Source organism: Macaca fascicularis, chromosome 1, assembly GCF_037993035.2.
Source record: "Macaca fascicularis isolate 582-1 chromosome 1, T2T-MFA8v1.1".
NCBI lineage: Eukaryota > Metazoa > Chordata > Mammalia > Primates > Cercopithecidae > Macaca > Macaca fascicularis.
In genome coordinates this window covers 185,030,186-185,054,221 of record NC_088375.1, presented here as the reverse complement: position 1 = coordinate 185,054,221, position 24,036 = coordinate 185,030,186, and the positions used below count along the sequence as shown (strand labels likewise).

At 34.4% G+C, this 24,036-nt stretch overlaps 1 protein-coding gene across 13 annotated transcripts in view; it reads right to left on the bottom strand.

Moving 5' to 3' along the window:
- Positions 1-24,036, bottom strand: part of LOC107126370 (AGBL carboxypeptidase 4) — a 1,456,730-nt gene that overhangs the window by 1,118,009 nt on the left and 314,685 nt on the right. For 7 of the 13 annotated variants that reach the window (XR_012420370.1, XR_012420371.1, XM_065522893.1 and 4 more), the window contains one exon: positions 12,246-12,406. The exons of 2 other annotated variants lie outside the window; for them this stretch is intronic. Coding sequence is in view for 9 of the 11 variants with exons in the window: in XM_065522893.1 (XP_065378965.1) it covers positions 12,246-12,406 (161 nt within the window). In the remaining 2 variants the exon portion in view is untranslated. The remainder of the gene's footprint in view (positions 1-12,245; positions 12,407-24,036) is intronic. 4 more of the 13 variants (XM_074007238.1, XM_015452583.4, XM_005543438.5 and 1 more) reach the window with 1 other exon arrangement.

Below are 24,036 nucleotides of genomic sequence, written 5' to 3'. Positions count from 1 at the left end.
TGTGGCTGGGATTTCATATACAAATTATTTCATCATGTAAGTAGTAACCATACTACTCAATGGGTAGTTTTTTGAACCTCACTCTCCTCCCACCTTCCACCCGCAAATAGGCCCTGGTGCCTATTGCTCCCTTTTTTGTGTCCACAGGTATTCAATGTTTAGCTCCCAATTGTAAGCGAGAACACGTGGTACGTTGTTTTCTGTCCCCATGTTAATTCACTTAGGATACACCCATGTTGCTGCAAAGGACATGCTTTCATTCTTTTTTATGGCTGCACAGTAGTCCATGGTGTATACATACCACATTTTCTTCGATTCACAGTTGTTTTCAGTTCACCACTGATGGGCATCTAGGTTGATTCCATGTCTTTGCCATTGTGAACAGTGTTGCAATGAACATATGTGTGCATGTGTCTTTATGGCATGTGTCCTTTGGGTATGTAACCAGTAAGGGAATTGCTGGGTCAAATGGTAGCTCTGTTTCAAGTTCTTCGAGAAATCTTCAAACTGCTTTCCACAATGGCTGATCTAACTTACATTATCACCTGCAGTGTATAAGCGCTCCTTTTCTCCATAAACTTGCCAGCATCTGTTATGTTTTGACTTTTTAATAGTAGCCATTCTGACTGGGGTGAGATAATATCTCATAGTAGTTTCAAGGTGCATTTCTCTAATGAACAAGGATGTTGAGCATTTTTTCATATGCTTGTTGGCCCTTCGTATGTCTTCTTTTGAGAAGTGTCTTTTCATGTTCTTTGCTCATGTTTTAATCAGTTTCTTTGTTTTTTGTTTGTTGATTTAAGTTCTTTACAGATTCTGGAATTTAGACTACTGTCAAGCGCATAGTTTGCAAATATTTTCTTCCATTCTGTTGGTTGTTTACTCTGTTGATGGTTTATTTTGCTATGCAGAAGTTCTTTAGTTTAACTAGGTCCCATTTGTCAATTTTTGTTTTGGTTGCAATTGCTTTTGGAGTATTTGTTAATAAAATCTTTACCATGGTCTATATCCAGAATGGTATTTCCTAGGTTTCCATCTAGGATTTTTATAGTCTTAGGTTGTACATTTAAGTGTTTAATCTATTTTGAGTTGATTTTTACATATGGTGAAAGGAAGGGGTATAGTTTAAATCTTCTGCAGATGGCTAGACAGTTATCCCAACACCATTTATTGAACAGAGAGTACTATCCCCAGTGGCTGTTATTGTCATCTTTGTTGAAGATCAGATGGTTATAGATATGTGGCTTTATTTCTGGGTTCTCTAATGAGGACCCCCGCTACGGTCCCATTGAAGTTCTTTTGCCAGCATCCTCCATGGGAATGTTGTTGCCATTGGATGGGGAACACTTCAGCTCCTCCAGCACAGTAGGTGCTTAACCTTGAGGAGCCAGAGAACAAAGTCATTGGCCTACTTCCAGCCCCTCAGGGTTAGAGCATGCAGCCCAGGAATGCTGACCTGAGCCTTGGCCCCCTGAAATCAACCCATGAAACAAAGTCAGTAATAATCAAAGCCAATTCATAATCACAAAAGCTGAAAACATCTACATAATCCCTTAAGTGGATAAATAAATTATGGTAGGATTTGCCACTTCCTAAAAATTCTTTGTTTACTTGCTCCTATCTATTGTCTTTATTCACATAATAGAAAATAAGCTTCCCCAGAACAGAAGAACCTTATCTGTCTTATTCAACTGATTCCTGAATGCCTAGAACAGTATCTGGCATACATAATAAGTATTTATTGAATATAAATAATAAGAAAGTAGCATTTATGGAAAGCTTTCTATATGTTAGGCAAAACTGCAATTGTTTTGCATATATTACCTCAGGTAGGTAGGAAACTGAAACAGAGGGAGTATAAAATAATTTGCCCAGGTGACACAGTAAATAGTTGAAGTAGAATACCAACCCTGGCAGTCTGACTCCAAAGCTTGGGCTTAATCCAAATGAACAAATGTTAGAATGGCATTACAGGAAAAATACAGCAAAATTTATGGAAGTATGAAACAATATGGTCACTGTAGGGAACTACAAGAAGGCCAATAACTATGTAAGTCAAAAGCAAACTAGATAAGAACTAGACCATGAATGGTACCACATGCCAGGCTAAGAAGTTTTGGACTTTACCCTAAAGGTAATAGAAGGGTATTTAATGCATTTAGCAGTGGAGTGGCAAGGTTAAATTTGCACTTTACATATAATGCTCCAGCTTCAGTGTGAAGGATGAACTTACATAGAATGAGACCCTGGACAAAACCAGTTGGAAGACAACTGCCACAGTTCAAACAATATATGTAAATAGATTAAACTTGAATGGTTGTAGCAGAGATAGAAAGGCACAGATGAACTCAGGAAATGACTTTAAAAGTGGTAAAGTAAGGAAACAAATTTGATTTTGTCATTTGTAACATGAACTTAATAATGGGAATAGTTACTAGGTTTATTATCAATCCCCAGAAACTTAAAGTTATCTCTGTAAAACAATAGACACCGACTTGAAAGAATAAAAATATGGACGGAGCACAATGGTTCATGTCTGTAATCCCAGCACTTTAGGAGGCCGAGGGGGACAGATCACTCGAGATCAGGAGTTCAAGACCAGCCTGGGCAACATAGTGAAACCTCATCTCTACAAAAATACAAAAAAGTAGTCCAGCATGGTGGCACGCACCTGTAGTAGTATCAGCTACTCAGGAGGCTGATGTAGGAGGATTGCGTGAACCCAGAAGGCAGAGGTTGCAGTGAGCTAAGATCATGCCACTGCACTCCAGCCTGGATGACAGAGTGAAAGCCTATCTTAAAAAAAAAATAAAAAAAAAAAAAAGAATACAAGTATGTTCATGTTTGCCGCACTTACACTAAAACTGAAATAATAAAGTACCTATGCAAATTCGTTAAGCTAACCATATCTTCTACATATTGAATACAACGCTTTCCTCTGAATGTTTTCTATTTTTACTTTTTATGGGTACATAGTAGGTATATATGTTTATAAGGTACAGGAGATATTTTGATAAAGGGATACAATGTGTAATAATCACATCAGGGTAATTATCCTTTGTCTTATAAACAATCCAATTATACTATATTATTTTAAATGTACAATTAAATTATTATTGACTATAGACACTCTGTTGTGCCAGCAAATACTAGGTCTTATTCATCCTTTCTAACTATTATTATACCCATTTCCACACCCTCCCCACCACAATCATGCCACTACCATTCCCAGCCTCTGGTAACCATCCTTCTACTCTCCACCTCCATAAGTTAAATTGTTTTAATTTTTAGCGTTTAGCTAATTTTAGGTACCACAAAAAGAGAGAGCATGTAAAATCTGTTTTTCTGTGCAGGGCTTGTTTCACTTAACATAATGGCCTCCAATTCCATCCATGTTGTTGCCAATGAAAGGATCTCGTTCTTTTTTATGGCTGAATAGTACTCCATTGTGTATGTATACAATTTTTCTTTATCTATTCATCTATTGACAGACACTTGAGTTACTTCCAAATCTTGCCTATGGTGAATAGTGCTGCAATAAACATGACATTGTAAATATATCTTCGATATACTGATTTCCTTTCATGGGTATATACCTAGCAGTAAGATTTTTGGATCATATGGTAGCTCTACTGATTTTTGAAAAAGCTCTAAAACTGTTCTCCATAGTGGCTGTGTTAATTTACATGCCCACTCACAGTGTATGAGGGTTTCCTTTTTTCCATATCCTCACCAGCATTCATTATTGCCTGTCTTTTGGATATAAGCTATTTTAACTGAGATGAAATGATATCTAATTGTAGTTTTGATTTGCATTTCTCTGATGATCACTGATGTTGAGCACCTTTCCATATACCTGTTTACCATTTGTATGTCTTCTTTTGAGAAATGTCTGTTCAGAACTTTTATCCATTTTTAAATCATATTACTTGATTTTTTTCCTATTACTTGAGTTCCTTATATATTCTGATTATTAATCCCTTGTCAGGTGGGTAGAGTTTGCAAATATTTTCTCCTATTGTGTGAGTCATTTTTCACTTTGTTCATTGCTTTCTCTGTTGTGCAGAAGCTTTTTAACTTGATATAATCCCATTTGTCCATTTTTGCTTTGGTTGCCTATGTTTGTGGAGTACTACTCAAATAATCTTTGCCCACACCAAACTCTCCTGGAGAGTTTCCCTGATGTTTTCTTTTAGTAGTTTCATAGTTTGAAGTCTCAGATTTAAATCATTAATCTCTTTTAATTTAACTTTGTAGATGGTGAGAAACAGGAGCCTAGTTTCATTCTTCTGCATGTAGATATCCAGTTTTCCTAGCAGCATTTATAAAAGTGACTGTCCTTTCCCCAATGTATATTCTTGGCACTTGTGTCAAAAATGAGTTCACTGTAGATAATATGGATTCATTTCTGAGTTCTCTATTCTGTTCCATTGGTCTATGTGCCTGCTTTTATGCCAGTACCATGCTGCTTTGTTTACTATGGCTCTGTAGTATAATTTGAAGTCAAGTAATGTGATTCCTCCAGTTTTGTTCTTTTTGCTCGTGATAGCTTTGGTTCCTCTGGGTCTATTGTGGCTCTATGTAAATTTTAGGATTTTTTTCTATTTCTGTGAAGAATGTCATTGGTATTTTGATAGAGATTACATTCAATCTATAGACTGCTTTGGGTAGTATGGACATTTTAATAATGTTGATTCTTCTAATCCATGAACATGGAGTATCTTTCCTTTTTTTGTGTCCTCTTTGATTTCTTTGATCAATATTTTATAGTCTTCTATAAACAAGAGCTTTCAGTCCTTTGGTTAAGTTAATTCCTAGGTATTTAATTTTCTTTTTGACTACTGTAAATGGGGTTACTTTTCATGATTTGAGAGGACTGACTCCAATTTTGAAAGAAGTTCTACTGTGAGTAAAATGCTATCAGACAGCTTCACCTGCTACAGAAAAATCTTCATGAGTTAATTGATGAAGTCAACTGATGTGGTATACCTCATTGCTGTCTTATTTTAAGAAATTGTGACAGCCACCCCAACCTTCAGTGATAGCACCCTGATGGGTCAGCAGCCATGAACATCAAGGCAAGACCCTCCACCAGCCAAAAAGATTAAGACTCACTGAAGCCTCAGATGAATATTAGCTTTTTTTTTTTTTTGCAATAAAGTATTTCTTAATTAAGGTGTATACATGGATTTTATACATAATGCTATTGCACATTTTATAATATAGTGAGCATAACTTTTATATGCACCAGGGAACCAAAAAATTCATATGACTCACTTTATTGTGATACTCATTTCATTGCTGTGATCTGGAACCAAACCCACAATATCTCTGAAATATGCCTATATGTTAAAAGGTTCACAATCATTCCATTTAGGTAGGAGGATTATGTGTTTGAGTTTTTTTCTTGCTTGCTTTCAACACTTAGCTATATTTTCCAAATTTACTACAGTGAGCATTTCTACAGTGACTACTTAGGCACAAATCCTGTATATACCAGTTACTAATTGTATGATCTTCAGCAAGTTATTCATCCTTTCTTTGTCTCAGTTCCTTTCAGCTTCTTCAATTGTAAAATAGGAGTGAGAATACTAATAATGGTACTTACTTCAAAGAATTGCTTTGAGGAATAAATGAATTAATTAATATAAAGGGCTTAGAACAGTACTTATGACATTGAAGTGTTCCGTAAATTTTAGCTATTAATATAATAAGTTGAATGACAGAGAAAATGAGAACCTGTGTTATATTTCCTAGTAGTATTATAAGTATAGTAATATTAATAGATAACACTTGCTGCACAGTTCCTATGCACCAGGCATTAAATTTAGTGTTTTATCTGCATCATCCGATGTGTTTCTTACATCAACTCTATTAGGTACTACTAACCCCACTGAATAAATATAGAAATTAATAATTTAAATGGACAAATAGTTCAATGACTTTCTCAAGGTCACAGAGGCAGTAAGTGGAAGAGATAGGCCTGGAATGCATGTCTAACGAAAAGTTTGTATTCTTAACTAGTACATTTTGCTTAATGATCATGATGATGATGAGCATCAATAACAGGTTTTGAAAGAAGGTGGAGGAGGAGGTGAAGAATAAACACGAGAAGAGGGAGGACGGAAAGGAATAAGGGCAAAAAACCTGTTTTAGTAGCAGTTTTCTAGTAGAAATCTGCTGTGGTAGTAGTTTTTGTTCTTGCTGCTGTTGTTGGTATAGTTTGAATGAGAAAGCAACTTTACTTCATTCTGAGGTCTGGGCAGATGTCCAGTCTCAGAACTTCTGAAATTGCTTCTTGGTGGTGGTGGCCTTGGTGACCTTGAGAATGTTGAAGTGCACTATCTTCCTCAAGGGCTAGTGCTTATCCACCATGATGATGTTGCTGACCTGAAACAGAGGGACAGGTGTGCAGACATGTTCTTGGGGTGCTTCTTGTAGGATTGTACTTGTGGATGTAGTGGAGATAGTCCTGGTGGATGACAATGGTCCTCTGCATTTTCATGTTGGCCACCATGACAGACAGGATACTGTTGGGGTGTTTTAATAAAAACAATAGCCATCAAGTATTGAGTCCCTATTGTCTACCAAACACTATGTTTGAAGGATACAAAGTATTAATCTTCGGTGTGTCTGTGAGTTTGTTGTCAAAGGAGATTAACATTTGAATCAGTGGGCTGGGAAAGGCAGACCCACCCTTAATCTGTGTGGGCACAGTCTAATCAGCTGCTAGCACAACTAGAATATAAGCAGGCAGAAAAAATTTAAAAGAGAGACTGGACTAGTCTCCCAGCTTGCATCTTTCTCCCTTGCTGGATACTTCCTGCCCTCGAACATCGGACTCCAAGTTCTTCAGTTTTAGAACTCAGACTGGCTTTCCTTGCTCCTCAGCCTGCAGATGGACTATGGTGGGACCTTGTGATTGTGTGAGTTAATACTTAATAAACTCCCCTTTATATAATCATCAGATCTCGTGAGACTTAGTCACTGTCATGAGAACAACATAGGAAAGACCTGCCCCCATGATTATCTTTCACCAGGTCCCTTCCACAACACGTGGGAATCAAGATGAGCTCTGGGTGGGGACACAACCAAACCATATCAGTAGTCTCTTTACTTAACATTGTCTTGTTTAATTTTCATAAGACCCCTATGAATTAGTATTATTACTTTCATTTTACAGATGAGAAAACTGAGGTACCAAGAGATTATTTAAACTGATCACGGGTAAAACAGCTCATAAGAGTCAGAAACATAAACCCAAATTGGTTTAAATCCATTGTCTGTGCTAATTGCACTGCGATATGCTACCTTTGTGGACTGCTGATTTTGGCCATGACTAGGATGAAATTTCAGAGCCTGAATTCTCCAGGATGGAGACTAAAGAAGCAGCAAACTGGCTAGACATAGTGACTCACACCTGTAATCCCAGCATTTGGGAGGCCGAGGCAGGCGGATCACGTGGTCAGGAGATCGAGACCATCCTGGCTAGCACGTGAAACCCTGTCTCTACTAAAAACACAAAAAATTAGTCAGGCATGGTGGCGGGCACCTGTGGTCAGAGTTGCTCAGGAGGCTGAGGCAGGAGAATGGCGTGAACCTGGGAGGTGGAGCTTGCAGCGAGCTGAGATCATACCACTGCACTCCAGCCTGGGCGATAGAGCAAGGCTCTGTCTCAAAAAAAAAAAAAAAAAAAAAAAAAAAGGCAGCAAACTTTTAGAATCTTAAAGGAAAATCTAAACACATCTATATAAAAGTGTGTATGTGTGCATGTGTATATTTAAACTACATTATTTCTAATAATCCAAGAAATACTATATTGTTAAACAACACTTCTTTTTAAAGATTCTCCTATTACATTCATCAGACGACAATCTGTTGGCACTCCCAGGTAAAACAGGATTGATGAATTGAGAAAAGGAGTCAAAATAATAACTCTATCTGTTTTGATGTCTCATGTTATTGCTGGAATGCAATTAATTTATGACTAGAGGCCTGAGACATTGCATCATATCCCATTTATCTGTGTGGAGTTTCAAAACAAGTGAGGAAAAAGTAACAATTTATCATGGATTTCTGAACACTGGAGTTTATAAAACAAAGCAAGAAATTCAAATAAAGGAACCTTATTCACTGCTGATAGGACAGCAAAATAGTGTAAACTTTCTGGCAACAATTTAGATATATGTGTAAAGAGTCTTTAAAATGTTCATATCCCTTTGCCTGTAAGTTCCGCTCATAAGAATTTATCCTAAGGAAACAAAATAAAATTTGGGTAACATTTCCTGCATCAAGATGTTCACTACATTATTACTTATAACAACAACAAATGGAAAACAATCTTTATGACCAAGAATAATAAAATTGTATAATAGTAAAGAGCTATTAATATTTTATAGCCAATTTATCAAACTTTTGATAAAAGAAAATTGCCTGTGATAATATTTAGGTTCTTTAGAAGCAAAACATGAAAATGCATATACAGTACAAATTTAATTATGCTCCAAGATAGAAAATAAATAAGTTTAGAAATAAATATGCCAAAAATATTAACAGTATTTGCTTCTAGTTAGTAAAATTGCAATTTGTGTGTGGGGGGGGGATGCTTTTTCTCTGCTTCAAATAATTATATTTCCCAGATTTACTACATTCTGCCTTGACTATTTTTACAATAAAGATGGGAAAAATAACTTCAAAAAGATAAAAAAAAATACAAAAAAGAAATAGAGCTTAATCAATCCAAGCGTATCATTTTATTTTCTCTTATTGGCTGAACTTTTAGCATATTTAAATAGGAAGATCTGCTTTCATATCACACAAGTGCTCTCAGCTGCATTAATAAATTTCCACTAAGAATATTTAATATCAGTTTTTTAGAGAGAAAATCACCTTTCCATAAAGGAATTTGGACATTTAGTTTTCACCGATTCTTGCGAATGCACTATTTAGCAACTACTTTCAGGGGTTAATATATCAGTCCTGGGATACAACACCATATGTGGCGAGCTTTTATTATTTCCTGGAAACATCAAGAAATATAATGCAAAAGCTAGACCTGTTTATACAATATATTTGATGTTGCAATTTTTAAAATTTATTTAATGGAGTCAGCCTGTAATGACTAATACATACATATTTTTTTGCCTGCTAGTAGTACCAAGACCTAAATAACGTTCTTGACTAGACTACACTTACGCAGGTCTCATTTTAACGGAAATTAGAGAGATGAAAAAAAAGATTATAGAAAGAGATGCTATAAAAACAGACCTTACAAGTCAAACTTCATAGTAAAACTATTTTCTTTAATGTAGACTACCATGAAAACAAATATCCTGTGAGCTAGAAATATATATTGTATCTTTCCTGCAGATCTCTATGCCTTCTTGAGACAGATATCCATAATGTGATTACAGCTGATGAGGCAATGGCCTACAGAAAGAGGCTGATAAAAGCATCAGGCTCCAGGAAACCAGATAAACATGTTCATGATTTCTAATTGGAACAAGGATAGGACAGCACCTTATACTCAGACAGAATCCAGAGACAGGGAAAATATTGGTCTCTTCAACTTCAATAAATATGCATCCACAAAACAGACCCAACTGTCTTATAAGAAGAACCCTTTAAAAAACATTCATGTTACTTGCTTAATTAATTGATAGATAAGATTGCAAAAGAGGCTGTATGGCTTTAACATGTAATAAGTAAGTTATAACACTCTGGCAGAGACATTTTGAACAACAAAAACAACATCCTCGTAAACAAACTAGAAGAGCAAAGAACATTGTATGAGAAGGTTGTCCAAAAGGCTATCTCAAGTAGTTTAACTGAAGGAACACATTTTTTCCTAACTCTCTTATCATCTCACCCCTCTACTCCTCCTTGTATAAGCTGTATAAAGATAAACTTTATAGACACTAAAGTGAAAGAAGAATGGGGCCAGGAATTTAATGTGACCCAGAGTTAAAGAAACAGTATAATTTCAGAGCTTCTGCTAAATCTCTATTTAGCAAAGAACATAATGAGGATAGATGATTCTCTTGTTTGAAAAGTAATTGGCCCCACTTCTTAGGAGTTAGTGGGTTCCTGGATCCAGCAGGCAAGCTGAGGGATGTGCTATGAAAAAAAAAGAGGAAAAGAATAATTCCCTTTATGAATTTAGAAATCATGGCAGATTACATTGCTTTTAATAAAATGTTTTCCTTCCTTCATATGAATTTACTACACTGCTTCAGAATTATTGTTTGTTTTCCAGAGGAATGTGTTTGTGACAACCATAAGTTGCTGATATGAGATAGGAATATTAACAAAAGAATGAGAAAGGTAATGAAGAAAACCTCATAGGCATCCCAAATTTGGAGTGAAAGACTCAGTCTAGTACATATGACTAAAGCCTCCTATTGTGGATTACACTCTCTAGATTCAGTAACACAGACTTTGGAAAATATACTTTAAGGATTATTGATTATCTTAGTGTAACAAGTAGGACAATCCTACAATCAGATGAACCCCTGTAGGTAAAGAGAGGGTTTTCCTAAGATCAGGAGAAAGAGAATGCCTACTGTTACTGTGAAAAACTGAAAAGAGAACTCTGCCATAGGAGAGTAAATAAAACCAAAAAGCAAAGCTAGGAACTGAAGTTTGTCCTTAAGAGGCTCTCTGTGTGTAGTGTAACTTTTTCTCCCCTTGTCCTAAAATTCTGAGACAAGTCAGATTTAGTAAATAATGTTCAGGGCTCTTCCCTAGATTTTATTCCCTCCTGTTAGCCCCTAAACTTTAGTAAATATTGCATACACTCAGTCTTGTGTCCATGGTGTTTTACAAAATTAAACTATAAAAGTAAAGTGGTTGTATTTGCACCCCCTTTTTACTGAAGCTAGCATGCCAGGAATAATATTGTATAGAAGAAGGCTCAGAGTCCCTAAATTCTAGACACTGGCCACTGTCTGACACCCAAGTCAAGTTGCAGTTGAGATAAAATGATGAGAAGCACAAAACCAGGGGATAGAACAAGCAGAATGGATTGACTCAGGAGAAGCTAAACTCCCTACTTTTTCCCAAATATGCTAGCAAAACACAACATAAAGTAAGAAGGTAGATGTTGGATTGCAGGACTATGTTTTCATCTGCTTAAAACAATCATACTCTCACTATGTGTACAGTTTCTGCAGAGTCTTTCATGATCAGTTGTCTCAATATAACAGAATAATAACTGACATCTTACAATCTGAGTTTTATTAATGTTTATTCAAAGCATACGTTTTTAGTTCTCTTTATTTTCATCAATACTCTCTCATGAAAAATAGGATTTCAAAGTATTATAAAAACGTGCACTATTAAAAAAATGTAGCTGAAGAAATTGTGGTTAAAAGCAGATTAATACATTCGAAATACAAGTTGAGCATCCCTAATCTGAAAATCGAAAATCTAAAATGCTCCAAAATCCAAAACTTTTTGAGCACTGAAATGATGCCACAAATAGAAAATAATAGTTTTTCATGGACAAAATTATTCGAAATATTGTATAAAATTACTTCCAGGCTATGTATATAAGATGTATATGAAACATAAATGAATTTCATGTGCAGACTTGGATACCCTCCCCAAGATATCTCAGTATGTATTATTTATGCAAATATTTCAAAATCTGAAAAAAAAACTGAAACACTTCTGGTCCCATGCATTTAAGATAAGGTATATTTAACCTGTAAAAGGAAAGTCAGTACACAGAAACACAAGCAAAAATATTTTCCAGAATCACTAGAGAGGGCTGTAAATATGGTTCCAAGTTTCCCAGCAGCCAAAGCAAAGAGAAAATAGGATCAGTTACAAGAATCATATTGTTTTAAAGATATAAACACTCTGTTGTACGGAAGAAAAGCTATCCTTCTGAAACTGAGACTTGTGAGAAATGTTTCTCACAGATCTTTATAAAGAAGAGAAAATAGAGAACAATACCCTTTGTAAACACATCAGCAAGTCTCTTCCAGTGTTTCCATATAGTGTCCCTCAAGGAATCCTAACATATCATGCTAATGCTTCAATCAGTAAGGAACGCTTTATTCTCAGATGAAATATTTGTATTATTTAATAACCATCATATAACAAAAGTCAGCATATTGTACCTATTTCTCTGTATCTCTTGAACCAAAACTGTATCATTGCTGTGGATAAACAAGAATGTATTCTTAATATAGTCATTATTTTGATATTCCTAAAAGAAGACAAAAGCGTAATAGTCTTACCAAAACCACTCTGAAGGTATCCACTATTTCCCTCACCTGTGATTCTTTCACATTTTCAACAGTAAAGTTGAACCAGACTCGGAATCGTGGATTACAGGTGTCCGGCCTAATGAACAGATCATACTCAAACTCAGAGACCTGGTCCACCCGGCCCAGGTTACCTGGTAATAAAAATTAAGAGAACTGTGTTTTAATAGAAGTTCATGCAGCTCAATGGTACACACATTTAAATATTATGCTCTCTGACAGTGGCATTTGTCAACATTCAGTACTTGAAGGTTCAGTGTTCACAATCCATAGGGCTGCCAAGTCTGAATGCAGTCCAGAGTAAGAAAAGCTTTCAGCTAGGCCAGGCTGTGGTGCAAGCTTCTCTGTCTGGCCCTTCTAACCCAGATCCTTTTGTGCTACAGGTGTCTTTTACAGACCAGAATATTATATAAAGCCTGTGGTACGCCCCTATAAACCAAGAGAAGAATCGCAAACTTTGGTTTCTTACTTAGAAAAGTGAGGATGATAATACCTTATGTATTTTGTATTAAGCTTTATAGTATACAGACTACATTGGATCTTATTTAATTTTTACAACAGGCATATATGGTTTGTACTGAGCTTCTTATATCCTAAACTTCTATCAAAATATATTAAAAATATATATAGAGTAAGGTTTTTATATATAGAGAGAGAGAAGTAATTACTACATAAGAATAACACAATCATGAAACTTAATTTCCATTTTCTCCATCAACAGAACTAACAGTTACGTAGAAAATATGTAAACTTAGGTGTTATCTACATTTTCCATATTGTCTCTCCTATTTCTCACTGATAGTCTAATGAGCAGTGAATTACCAAAAATGTTAATAACAGAATGGGATTAAGTAAAGCAGAGTCTGGTGAATTCGCAAACCAGATGATCGACAGCTAGAGAAGAGTGAAGATGACTACAGACAGCAACAAAGCAATTGAGTGGAAAGTTAGTATTGTATTGCTCTAGAAGAACACAGCAATATACTGCTTTAAAATGAGCTCTAGTGTGTATACCTCCAAAAGAACAATCAAAAATAAACTTTAACCTTATACAACACCAAAGTTTTGAATTACTTCTTTCACTAGTTCTGTTGGCATGTCACCTGTTTTTCTGAGCACCAATTATGCTATAATAGACAAAGTATTAGCCCAGGAATCCTGGATTTTAGTCCAATTGACACACTGTGTGACAAGCAATGGGCAAGATATTTACTCTCTGAGCATCATCTGAAAAATGAGAATATCAATTTACATAACCTCTAAGGTATTTTCTGCTGTAACATTATTTGGCTGCCTGATTCTAAGACTGATCAGACAGTGACAATGACAAGATACATTTCGTCTCAAACTGTATTAATTAGCCTTAGGGTTGCTTATATCTGTTCTTATTAAAATGAGGCCTGAGAAGCCAGACTGGAGGACAGTCACCTCTAGTTAAGTATACATATATTTAAAATTTTGCATTGATATGAAAGTACAAACATAGTGACCAAAGACTTTAATGTTTATTTTTCTAGTTTCCATTATATTCAGAATTCTCAAGATTTATGAATTAAATTGTTTCTTTCAACTAGCATAAAAAAATGTTTACTAAGCCTTATGTTAGGTAAAGTTTCTGAATTAAATTGTTTCTTTCAACTACTATAATAAAAAATGTTTACTAAGCCTTATGTTAGAGAGGCAAGATATTTGTTACACAATGGTACTGAATTTGGAGTCAGAAGAGCTAGTTTAGTTTTAGTTCTGGAACTAACTAAGCAACTTTATAGACAATTCACTTAACCTCTTCCAACATCTGTTTCCTCAACTATAAAGTTAGAATCATATTAATGGAAATATGAAAATTTATTTCTATGCCAATTACTATGAACACTACTTGAAATTAACATATATAATTTATATGAATATTAAGTTTTGATAGAAAATTAAAGTTTTCTGAGCATTTCTACATGCCACATACTGTGCTAAATGTTAAACGAACTAACATATTTGATCCTCACAACTCCTATGAGGTAGGGACCATTACTATCCCCATTTTACATGTGAGAAAACCAAGGTACAGAGAACTTACCCAAAGTTATATAGCAAGTAAACAAGTAAAAGTCACATTTAGGATTTGAATTCAAGCAACTTGGCTCTAACCACTAGACAATATAGCTCTCTACCTAACAGAGCTGGTAGGAATAATAAACAAATAATATAAATTGAAAGCACATTATAAGTGATAAGGCTTAATAAAATTACTATTCTTAACAAGAAGTTGAAAAGGTACTTTTTTCCCTCTAAAAGTTCATGATCTAAAAATTAAATATTAATATTCACTTCAATATTCAAAAGAATGCAGATTTGCATTTTGTTCTTAATATTAAAACAGTATAAATGGGTTCCGATAAACAATAACATCTTAAAATTACTGCTGCATATAGTGTTAATAATAATGCACCATATGTGTCTAGAAATTTATAGTTTCAAAATGATGACATCTTTTATATTATTAAATCCTCACCATGACCCAGTGATAAGTAAACTGAAACCCAGAAATGTTTAGTTCTTGTTTAAGTTCATGTTTTAAAGCACCCCAGGGTGAGACCTTAAATTAAAGACTTCTGATTTCATTATGTTTTTCTCTCAGAATCTACCATAGCTACAACCAATTCATTTATTAAGCCATTTAACCAGTAATTCATTCAAAAGGCACTATGTTTTGTGTTTTTTATAAAAGAGACTAGATAGTATCAAACATACACTTTCTTTGTGCTCATTAAGCTTATAGTCTCAAAGAATAGTGAATATCTGGTCTTTGGCCTTCTGTAACTATTCTGTTGACCTTCTTCATCATTCTTGTGATGAGCATTCTCTGTATGTGTGTGTGTGTACATAAATAATACTTTCCTTATATGCAATTAAGTGCCAGTTTATGGCCTTCTGAAAATAACTATTTCAAAATAAGTTAATAATGCCTCCATATCATCTAGTTCTCTTTCATTAAATGAAACACAAGGAAAGAAAACAATCTAAAACATATAGGTAGGACAAATATAACACAAAACGTAAGCTGTAGATTTTATACCCAACTGTATCACTAAACGTGTTATATGTAAACTGATTAAAATTAAAATTAAGACAAAATGGATGAACTTGGACTACGTTATGCTAAGTTAAATAAGCCAGATGCAAAAAGAAAAATATTGCATGACTTCACTTATATGTAGAATCTACAAGAAAAAAAAGCCAAACACACAGAAATAGAAAACAGAATGGTGGTTACCAGAGGCAGATGGTGGTGGACAAAATGAGATATGTAGGTCAAAGAATAGAAAATCACAGTTATGTACGATGACTAAACCTAAAGATCATGTACAGCATGAGGATTATAGTTAATAATATTATATAATATACTGGAAATGTGCTAAGAAAGTAGATTTTAGTTGCTTTTACCGTGCATACATATACCAAAAAAAGTTAATTATATGAGATAATGAATATGATAATTTGCTTGACTTTGGTAGTCATTGCATTATGTATATCTAAACATAATGTTCTACATCTTATATATATACACATATATAATAAAATAATTTTTTAAATAAAAGACGAAATTTCATTTTGGATATAATACCAACTATATTTTGCTTATAAACACAAGCTTTACTTTTAGGAGAACAAAAAGATTGAAAATAGACAAAACGTTTTAACAGAAAAGCACTATCAATAAGAAGGCAAATGTAACTATATTTATACCAGATAACATAGACTATAAATCAAGTAACATTACTAGAAATAAATAGGGGTATTTCATGATGAGAAAGGGTAATTCCACCAAGAACATATAAAAACATTAAAAGGATGGATAGATAGATAGCTAGATAAATAGATAGATAGAAAGATCTTTAAAGTATGTAAGTAAAATTTGACAAAATTAAAACATAGATTAATCTAGAATCAAAATGAGAAATGTAACACACCAATACTCCTTACTATAAAAAATACCAAAAGAAATATTCAGCAAAGGATTGAGATAATTTGAAAACATGATTTAAAAAATACCTAGTTTTAATTAGGAAATACATCGCATTTATAGAACTAAATAATATACATTCTTTTCAAATGTACATGATGTTCTTCTCAAAACTGATCATATGTTGGTCCATAAAGCAAGTCCCAACTAATTTCAAAGGAGTGATATCATACTGCACGTGTTCTCTCATTTCAGTGATAATATTTTAAACTGAATTGTGTTCAATATGTGAGAATCAAAATGTGTAAAATATAGCTAAATCCACTCTAAGATGTAAATTTATAACCATACATGTGCATACATATACATATATAGTTACAGATGAATAATTTTTCAGTGATTTATACATGTGGCTAAAGATCAATGATCTATGCTTCTATTTTAAAAAGGTAAAAAGGAACAGTATTTTCAAAACAAAAAGCAGAGGCAAGCAAAAAGAACAGAAAATGTTAAAAAAATTCTCTGAATATACCCTAAAAATTTTAAATGTGAAAGTTTGATGCTTTGAAATAGACTTTTAATATTAAAAAACTCTAGCAAAGCTCACCAAGAAGAAATAAACCACATATTATTAATACCAAAAAAATAAAAAGAGATTGAATTCATCAGGATGGTAAAATAGGTGATTTTAGCTCTAATACCCCCAGATAAATACTGGTTTAATAAGCATTCATGGTGGGTGCCCGTAATCCCAGGTACTTGGGAGGCTTAGGCAGGAGAATCTCTTGAACCTAGAAGGTGTGGATGTAGTAAGCCAAGATGGCGCCACTGCACTCCAGCCTGGGTAACAGAGTGAGACTCTGTCTCAAAAAAAAAAAAAAAATGTATACATTAAGATTTGCTAAGACAGTAGATCTTATGTTAAGTATTTTTATCACAAAATAGTAATAATATATAAAGAAAGCAGAATGAAACTTTTGGAGGTGATGGATATATTTATGGATGAGTCTGTGGTAATGGTTTCACAGATGTATAGTAATCTCCAAACTCATCAAGTTGTATACAACAAATATGTGCAGCTTTTTGTATGTCAATCATACCTCAAAAAAGTGATTTAAAGAAAAATAATACTTGGGGGAAAAGGAAAAAAGAGCAAAATAAACCCAAAGAAAGCAGAATAAAGATAACAATAAAAACAAGAGTAGAAATAAATGACATAGAGAATAGAAAACATTACTGAAAGCCAATAAACACAAAATTCGTCCATTGAAGGGATCAACAAAGTTGACAACTTTAAGTTGATTGTCTAACAAAAAAGAGAGAGGACTCTAATTTGTAAAATCAGAAATTAAACAGAGGACATACTATAACCAACTGTACGTCAAAAAATTAAATAACCTAAATGAAATGACATTTGTTGTTTTAACAGAAAAGCACTATCAGTAAGAAAGCAAATGTAACTATACTTATATCAGACAACATAGACTATAAATCAAGTAACATTACTAGAAATGAATAGGGGTATTTCATGATGAAAAAGGGTAATTCCACCAAGAACATATAAAAACATTAAAAAATATAGATAGATAGATAGATAGATAGATAGATAGATAGATAGATAGATAGACAGATCGATATTTAAAGTACGTTGTCTAGAAAGACAACAACCAAAGTTGACTAAAAATAAATATGGATACCTGAATAGATCTAAAACAAGTAGTATTAAATTAACAATCAAAAAACTTCCCACCAGGAAAATTCTATGTCCAGATGTTCTCACGGGTAAATTCTGTAAAATTAAAACTTGTTAAAAAATTAACACCAATTATTGGCTGGGCGCGGTGGCTCAAGCCTATAATCCCAGCACTTTGGGAGGCCGAGGCAGGCAGATCACAAAGTCAAGAGATCGAGACCATCCTGGCCAACAGGGTGAAACCCTGTCTCTACTAATAATACAAAAATTAGCTGGGCGTGGTGGTGCATGCCTGTAGTCCCAGCTACTTGGGAGGCTGAGGCAGGAGAATCACTTGATCCTGGGAGGCAGAGATTGCAGTGAGCCGAGATTGCGCCACTGCACTCCAGCCTGGTGACAGAGCAAGGCTCCGTCTCAAAAAAATAAAATAAAATAAAATAACACCAATTCTTAACAAACTCTTACAAAAAAAAAAAAAAATGAAGAAAAGATAACACTTTCAAACTCATTCTATGAAACCAGGATTACCTGGATCCTAAAATCAGATGGAGACATCATGATGACAAAAACAAAAACAATAACAATAAAAAATACGGAACAACATCCCTATAAATATAAACTCAAAAATTTTCAAAGAAATACTAACAAATGAATCTAGCAACATAGAAAATGATTATACACCATGACAGGTGAGATTTATCCCAGAAATTCAAAGCTGGTGCAACACACGAAAATCAACTAATGCAATACAACACATTATTAAAATAAAGGCCAAAAACACATGGATCATCTAATAGATGCAGAAAATCATCTGACAAAATCTTACATATTTCATGATAAGAATACTTGAGACAAATGAATACAAGGGACCTTCCTCAAACTCATAAAGGGTATATTTGAAAAAATACACAGCTAACAAGCCCACTTAATGGTGAAAGACTGAACATTTTCCCTCTAAGATCAGGGAGAAGATAAGCATCTTTGCTTTTGCCATTTCTATTCAAAATTGTAGTGGAGATTCCAGGAAGGATAAATATGCCAGAAAAAAAAAGGCATTCATATTGAAAAGGAAGAAATAAAATTATTTCTTTTTGCAGATGACATAATTTTTATACAGAAAAACCTAAGGAATCCACATACAAAAAAAACTATTTGAGCTAAAAAAACAATTTCAGTAAAGTTTCAGAATGCAATCCATATACAAAATCAACTGTATTTCTATATGCCAACAATGAACATTCTGAAAATAAAATAAACAATTCCATTTACAATAGCATCAAAATAATACTTAGTATAAGTTAACAAAAGGAATGCCAATAGATTTAATCCTAGAAGGCAAGGTTCTTTTAACACTTAAAAAGCAAGCAACACAATTCACCATACGGACAAAATAAAGGAGAATAACCTTAAGATTATTTCAGTAGATGCTGAAAAAACATTTGACAAATTCCACACGCATTCATGATTTAAAAAAAAAAACTTCCATCAAACTTCAACTGCTAGCAAACTTCCCGATATTGACAAAGGGCATGAATTGAAAACAAAAATGTAGCACTAATATCATACTTAATGGTATAATATTTAATTATCCAAGATCAAGCATGTAGGGTGTCTTATTCAACGTTATTATAAAGACCCAAGCTGTTGCAATAGAGCAAGAAAAAGAAATAAAAGACATAAAGATTAGGAAGGAGGAAATAATACTAGAACTTTCTGTACTTAAAGATGATAGTGTTATTTACATAGATTTTTCTATGTAAAGAATAGAAAATCGACAACATAACTACTTGAGCCAATAAGTAAATTTAGCAAAGTCAAAGATACAAAGTGAATATATGAAAATAATTGCAGTAGCAACAAGCAATGGCACTACCAGCAAAAAATTAAAAATAAAATTTTAAGGATCTCATTCATGGTTGAAACAAAAAAACCACAAGATACCTAGAAATAAATCTAACCAGATATCCAAGTCTTCTGCACTAAAAACTACAAAATATTATTGAGAGAATTTGAAGAATACCTTAAAATGGTATTTCTCTCCAACGTATGTATATAGATTCAGAGGAACAACAATGAAATTCTGGAAACAGAATGGAGAGTCCAGAAATAGGCCCACATATTTATGAGTAATTTACTTTAACAAAGATGACAAGGCAATTTAATAAAGAAGTAAGTATTTTAAAGAGTAATGTTCAATATAAATAATGAACCCTTACTGAAAATCTTATACAAAAATTACCTCAAAATGGATCATAGACCCAAATGTAAAACTCAAAATTATAACGTGTAGAAGAAAATATAAAAGAATGATACTGCCTAGCTTTTCTTCTAAGTTTTTTATTGTTCTAGTTCTTACCTTTAAATTTTTAATCCATCTTGAGTTAATTTTTGTGTAAGGTGTAAAAAGGGGGTACAGTTTCAGTTTTCTGCATATGGCTAGCCAGTTTTCCCAACACCATTTATTAAATAGGGGATCCTTTCCCCATTGTTTGTTTTTGTCAGGTTTGTCAAAGATCAGATGGTTGCAGATGTGTGGTGTTATTTCTGAGGCCTCTGTTCTGTTCCATTGGTCTATATATCTGTGTTGGTACCAGTACCATGCTGTTGGGGTTACTCTAGCCTTGTAGTATAATTTGAGGTCAGGTACTGTGATGCCTCCAGCTTTGTTCTTTTGCTTAGGATTGTCTTGAATATATGGGATCTTTTTTGGTTCCATATGAAATTTAAAGTAGTTTTCTAATTCTGTGAAGAATGTCAATGGTAACTTGATGGGAATAGCAGTGAATCTATAAATTACTTTGGGCAGTATGTACATTTTCACAATATTGATTCTTCGTATCCATGAGTATGGAATGTTTTCCCACTTGTTGGTGTCCTCTCTTATTTCCTTGAGGAGCAGTTTGTAGTTCTACTTAAAGAGGTCTTTCACATCCCTTGGAAGTTGTATTTCTAGGTACTTTGTTCTCGTTGTAACAATTGAGAACGGAACTTAACTCATGATTTGGCTGTTTGTCTATTATTGGTATATAGGAATGCTTGTGAGTTTTGCACATTGATTTTATATCCTGTGACTTTGCTGAAGTTGCTTTTCAGCTTAAGAATATTTTGAGCTGAGACAAAGCGGTTTTCTAAATATACAGCCATGTCACCTGCAGACAGAGACAATTTGACTTCCTCTCCTCCTATTTGAATACCCTTTATTTCTTTCTCTTGCCTGATAGCCCTAGCCAGAACTTTCAATACTATGTTGAATAACAGTGGTGAGAGAGGGCATCCTTGTATTGTGCCAGTTTTCAAAGATAATGTTTCCAGCTTTTGCCAATTCAGTACGATATTGGCTGTGGGTTTGTCAAAAATTGCTCTTATTACTTTGAGATACATTCCATCAATACCTATTGAGTGTCTTTTAGCATGAAAGGGTGTTGAATTTTATCGAAGGCCTTTTCTGCATCTATTGATATAATCATGCAGTTTTTGTCATTGGTTCTGTTTATGTGATGGATTACATTCATTGATTTGCGTATGTTGAACCAGCCTTGTATCCCAGGGATGAAGTCAACTTGATCGTGGCAGATAAGCTTTTCAGTGTGCTGCTGGATTCGGTTTGCCAGTATTTTATTGAGGATTTTCCCATCGAAGTTAATCAGGGATATTGGCCTGAAATTTTCTTTTTTTGTTGTGTCTGCCAGGTTTTGGTATCAGAATGAGGCTGGCCTCATAAAATGAATTACAGAGGAGTCCCTCTTTTTCTATTATTTGAAATTGTTTTAGAAGGAATGGTACCAGCTCCTCTCTGTACTTCTGGTGGAACTCAGCTGTGAATCTGTCTAGTCCTGGGCTTTTTTTGGTTGGTAGGCTCTTAATTACTTCCTCAACTTCAGAACATTTTATTGGTCTAATTCAGGGATTTGACTTCTTCCTGGTTTAGTCTTGGGAGGGTGCTTGTGTCCAGGAATTCATCTATCTCATCCTGATTCTCTAGTTTATTTGCATAGAGGTGTTTAAAGTATTCTCTGATGGTAGTTTGTATTTCTGTGGGATCAGTAGTGATATCCTCTTTATCATTTTTTATTGTGTTTATTTGATTCTTCTCTCTTTTCTTCATTAGTCTGGCCAGCAGTGTATCTATTTTGTTAATCTTTTCAAACAACCAGCTCCTACATTCATTGATTTTTTTGAAGGGTTTTTTGGGTCTCTATCTCCTTCAATTCTGCTCTGATCTTAGTTATTTCTTGTCTTCTACTAGCTTTTGAATTTGTTTCCTCTTGCTTCTCTATTTCTTTTAATTGTGATGCTAGGGTGTCAATTTAGATCTTTCCTGCTTTCTCATGAAGGAATTTAGGGCTATAAATTTCCCTCTAAACACTGCTTTAGCTATGTCCCAGAGATTCTGGTACATTGTCTCTTTGTTCTCATTGGTTTCAAAGAACTTCTTTATTTCTGCCTTAATTTTATTTACCCAGTAGTCATTCAGGAGCAGGTTGTTCAGTTCATAGGTAGTTGTGTGGTTTTGAGTGAGTTTCTTAACTCTGAACTCTAATTTCATTGCACTGTGGTCTGAGAGACGGTTTCTTATGATTTCTGTTCTTTTGCATTTGCCGATGAGTGTTTTACTTCCACTTATGTGAGCAATTCTAGAATAATTGTTATGTCATGCTGAGAAGGATGTATATTCTGTTGATTTGGGGTAGAGAGTTCTGTACATGTCTATTAGGTCTGCTTGGTCCATAGCTGAGTTCAAGTCTTAAATATCCTTGTTAATTTTCTGTCTCGCTGATCTGTATAATATTGACAGTGGGTTGTTAAAGTCCCCCACTATTACTGTGTGGGAGTCTGTCTCTTTGTAGATCTCCAAGAACTTGCTTTAAGAATTGGATGCTCCTGTATTGCATACATATATATTTAGGATACTTAGCTCCGTTATTGTGTTGATCCCTTTACCATTACGTAATGCACTTCTTTGTCTTTTGTTTTATCTTTGTTGGCTAAAAGTCTGTTTTATCAGAGACTAGGATTGCAACCCTTGCTCTTTTTTTTTTTTTTTTTTTCATTTGGTTGGTACATATTCCTCCATCCCTTTATTTTGAGCCTATGTGTGTCTTTGCACATGAAATGAGTCTCATGAATATAGCACAAAGATGAATCTTGACACTTTATCTAATTTGCCAGTCTGTGTCTTTTAACTGGGGCATTTAGCCATTTACATTTGAGGTTAGTATTGTTATATGTGATTTTGACATTGTCATTATGATGCTAGCTGGTTATTTTGGCTACTGGTGGGATGCAGTTTCTTCATAGCGTCCATGGACTCTACATTTTGGTATGGTTTTGCAGTAGCAAGTACTGATTTTTCCTTCCCCTATTTAGTGCTTCCTTCAGGAGCTCTTGTAAGGCAGGCCTGGTGGTGACAAAATCCCTCAGCATTTGATCGTCTATAAAGGATTTTATTTCTCCTTCCCTTATAAGCTTAGTTTGGCCGATATGAAATTCTGGGTTGAAAATTCTTTTCTTTAAGAATGTTGAGTATTTGCCCCCACTATCTTCTGGCTTGTAGGGTTTCTGCAGAGACATCCCCTGTTAATCTGATGGGCTTCCTTTTGTAGGTAATCCAACCTTTCTTTCTGGCTGCCCTTAACATTTTTTCCTTCATTTCAACCTTGGCGAATCTGATGATTATGTGTCTTGGGGTTGCTCTTCTTGAGGAGTATCTTTGTGGTGTTCTCTGTATTTCCAGAATTTGAATGTTGATCTGCCTCACTAGGTTGGGGAAGTTCTCCTGCATAATATCCTGCAGGGTGTTTTCCAACTTGGTTCCATTCTCCCCCTCATTTTTAGGTACACAAATCAAATGTAAATTTAGTCGTTTCACACAGTCCTATACTTCTTAGAGGCTTTATTCATTTATTTTCATTCTTTTTTTCTCTAATCTTGCCTTCACATTTTATTTCATTAAGTTGAGCTTCAATATCTGATATACTTTCTCCTGCTTGATCGATTTGGCTATTGATACTTGTGTATGCTTCACACAGTTCTCGTCCTGTGTTTTTCAGCTTCATCAGGTCATTTGTGTTCTTCTCTAAACTGGTTATTCTAGTTAGCAGCTCCTGTAACCT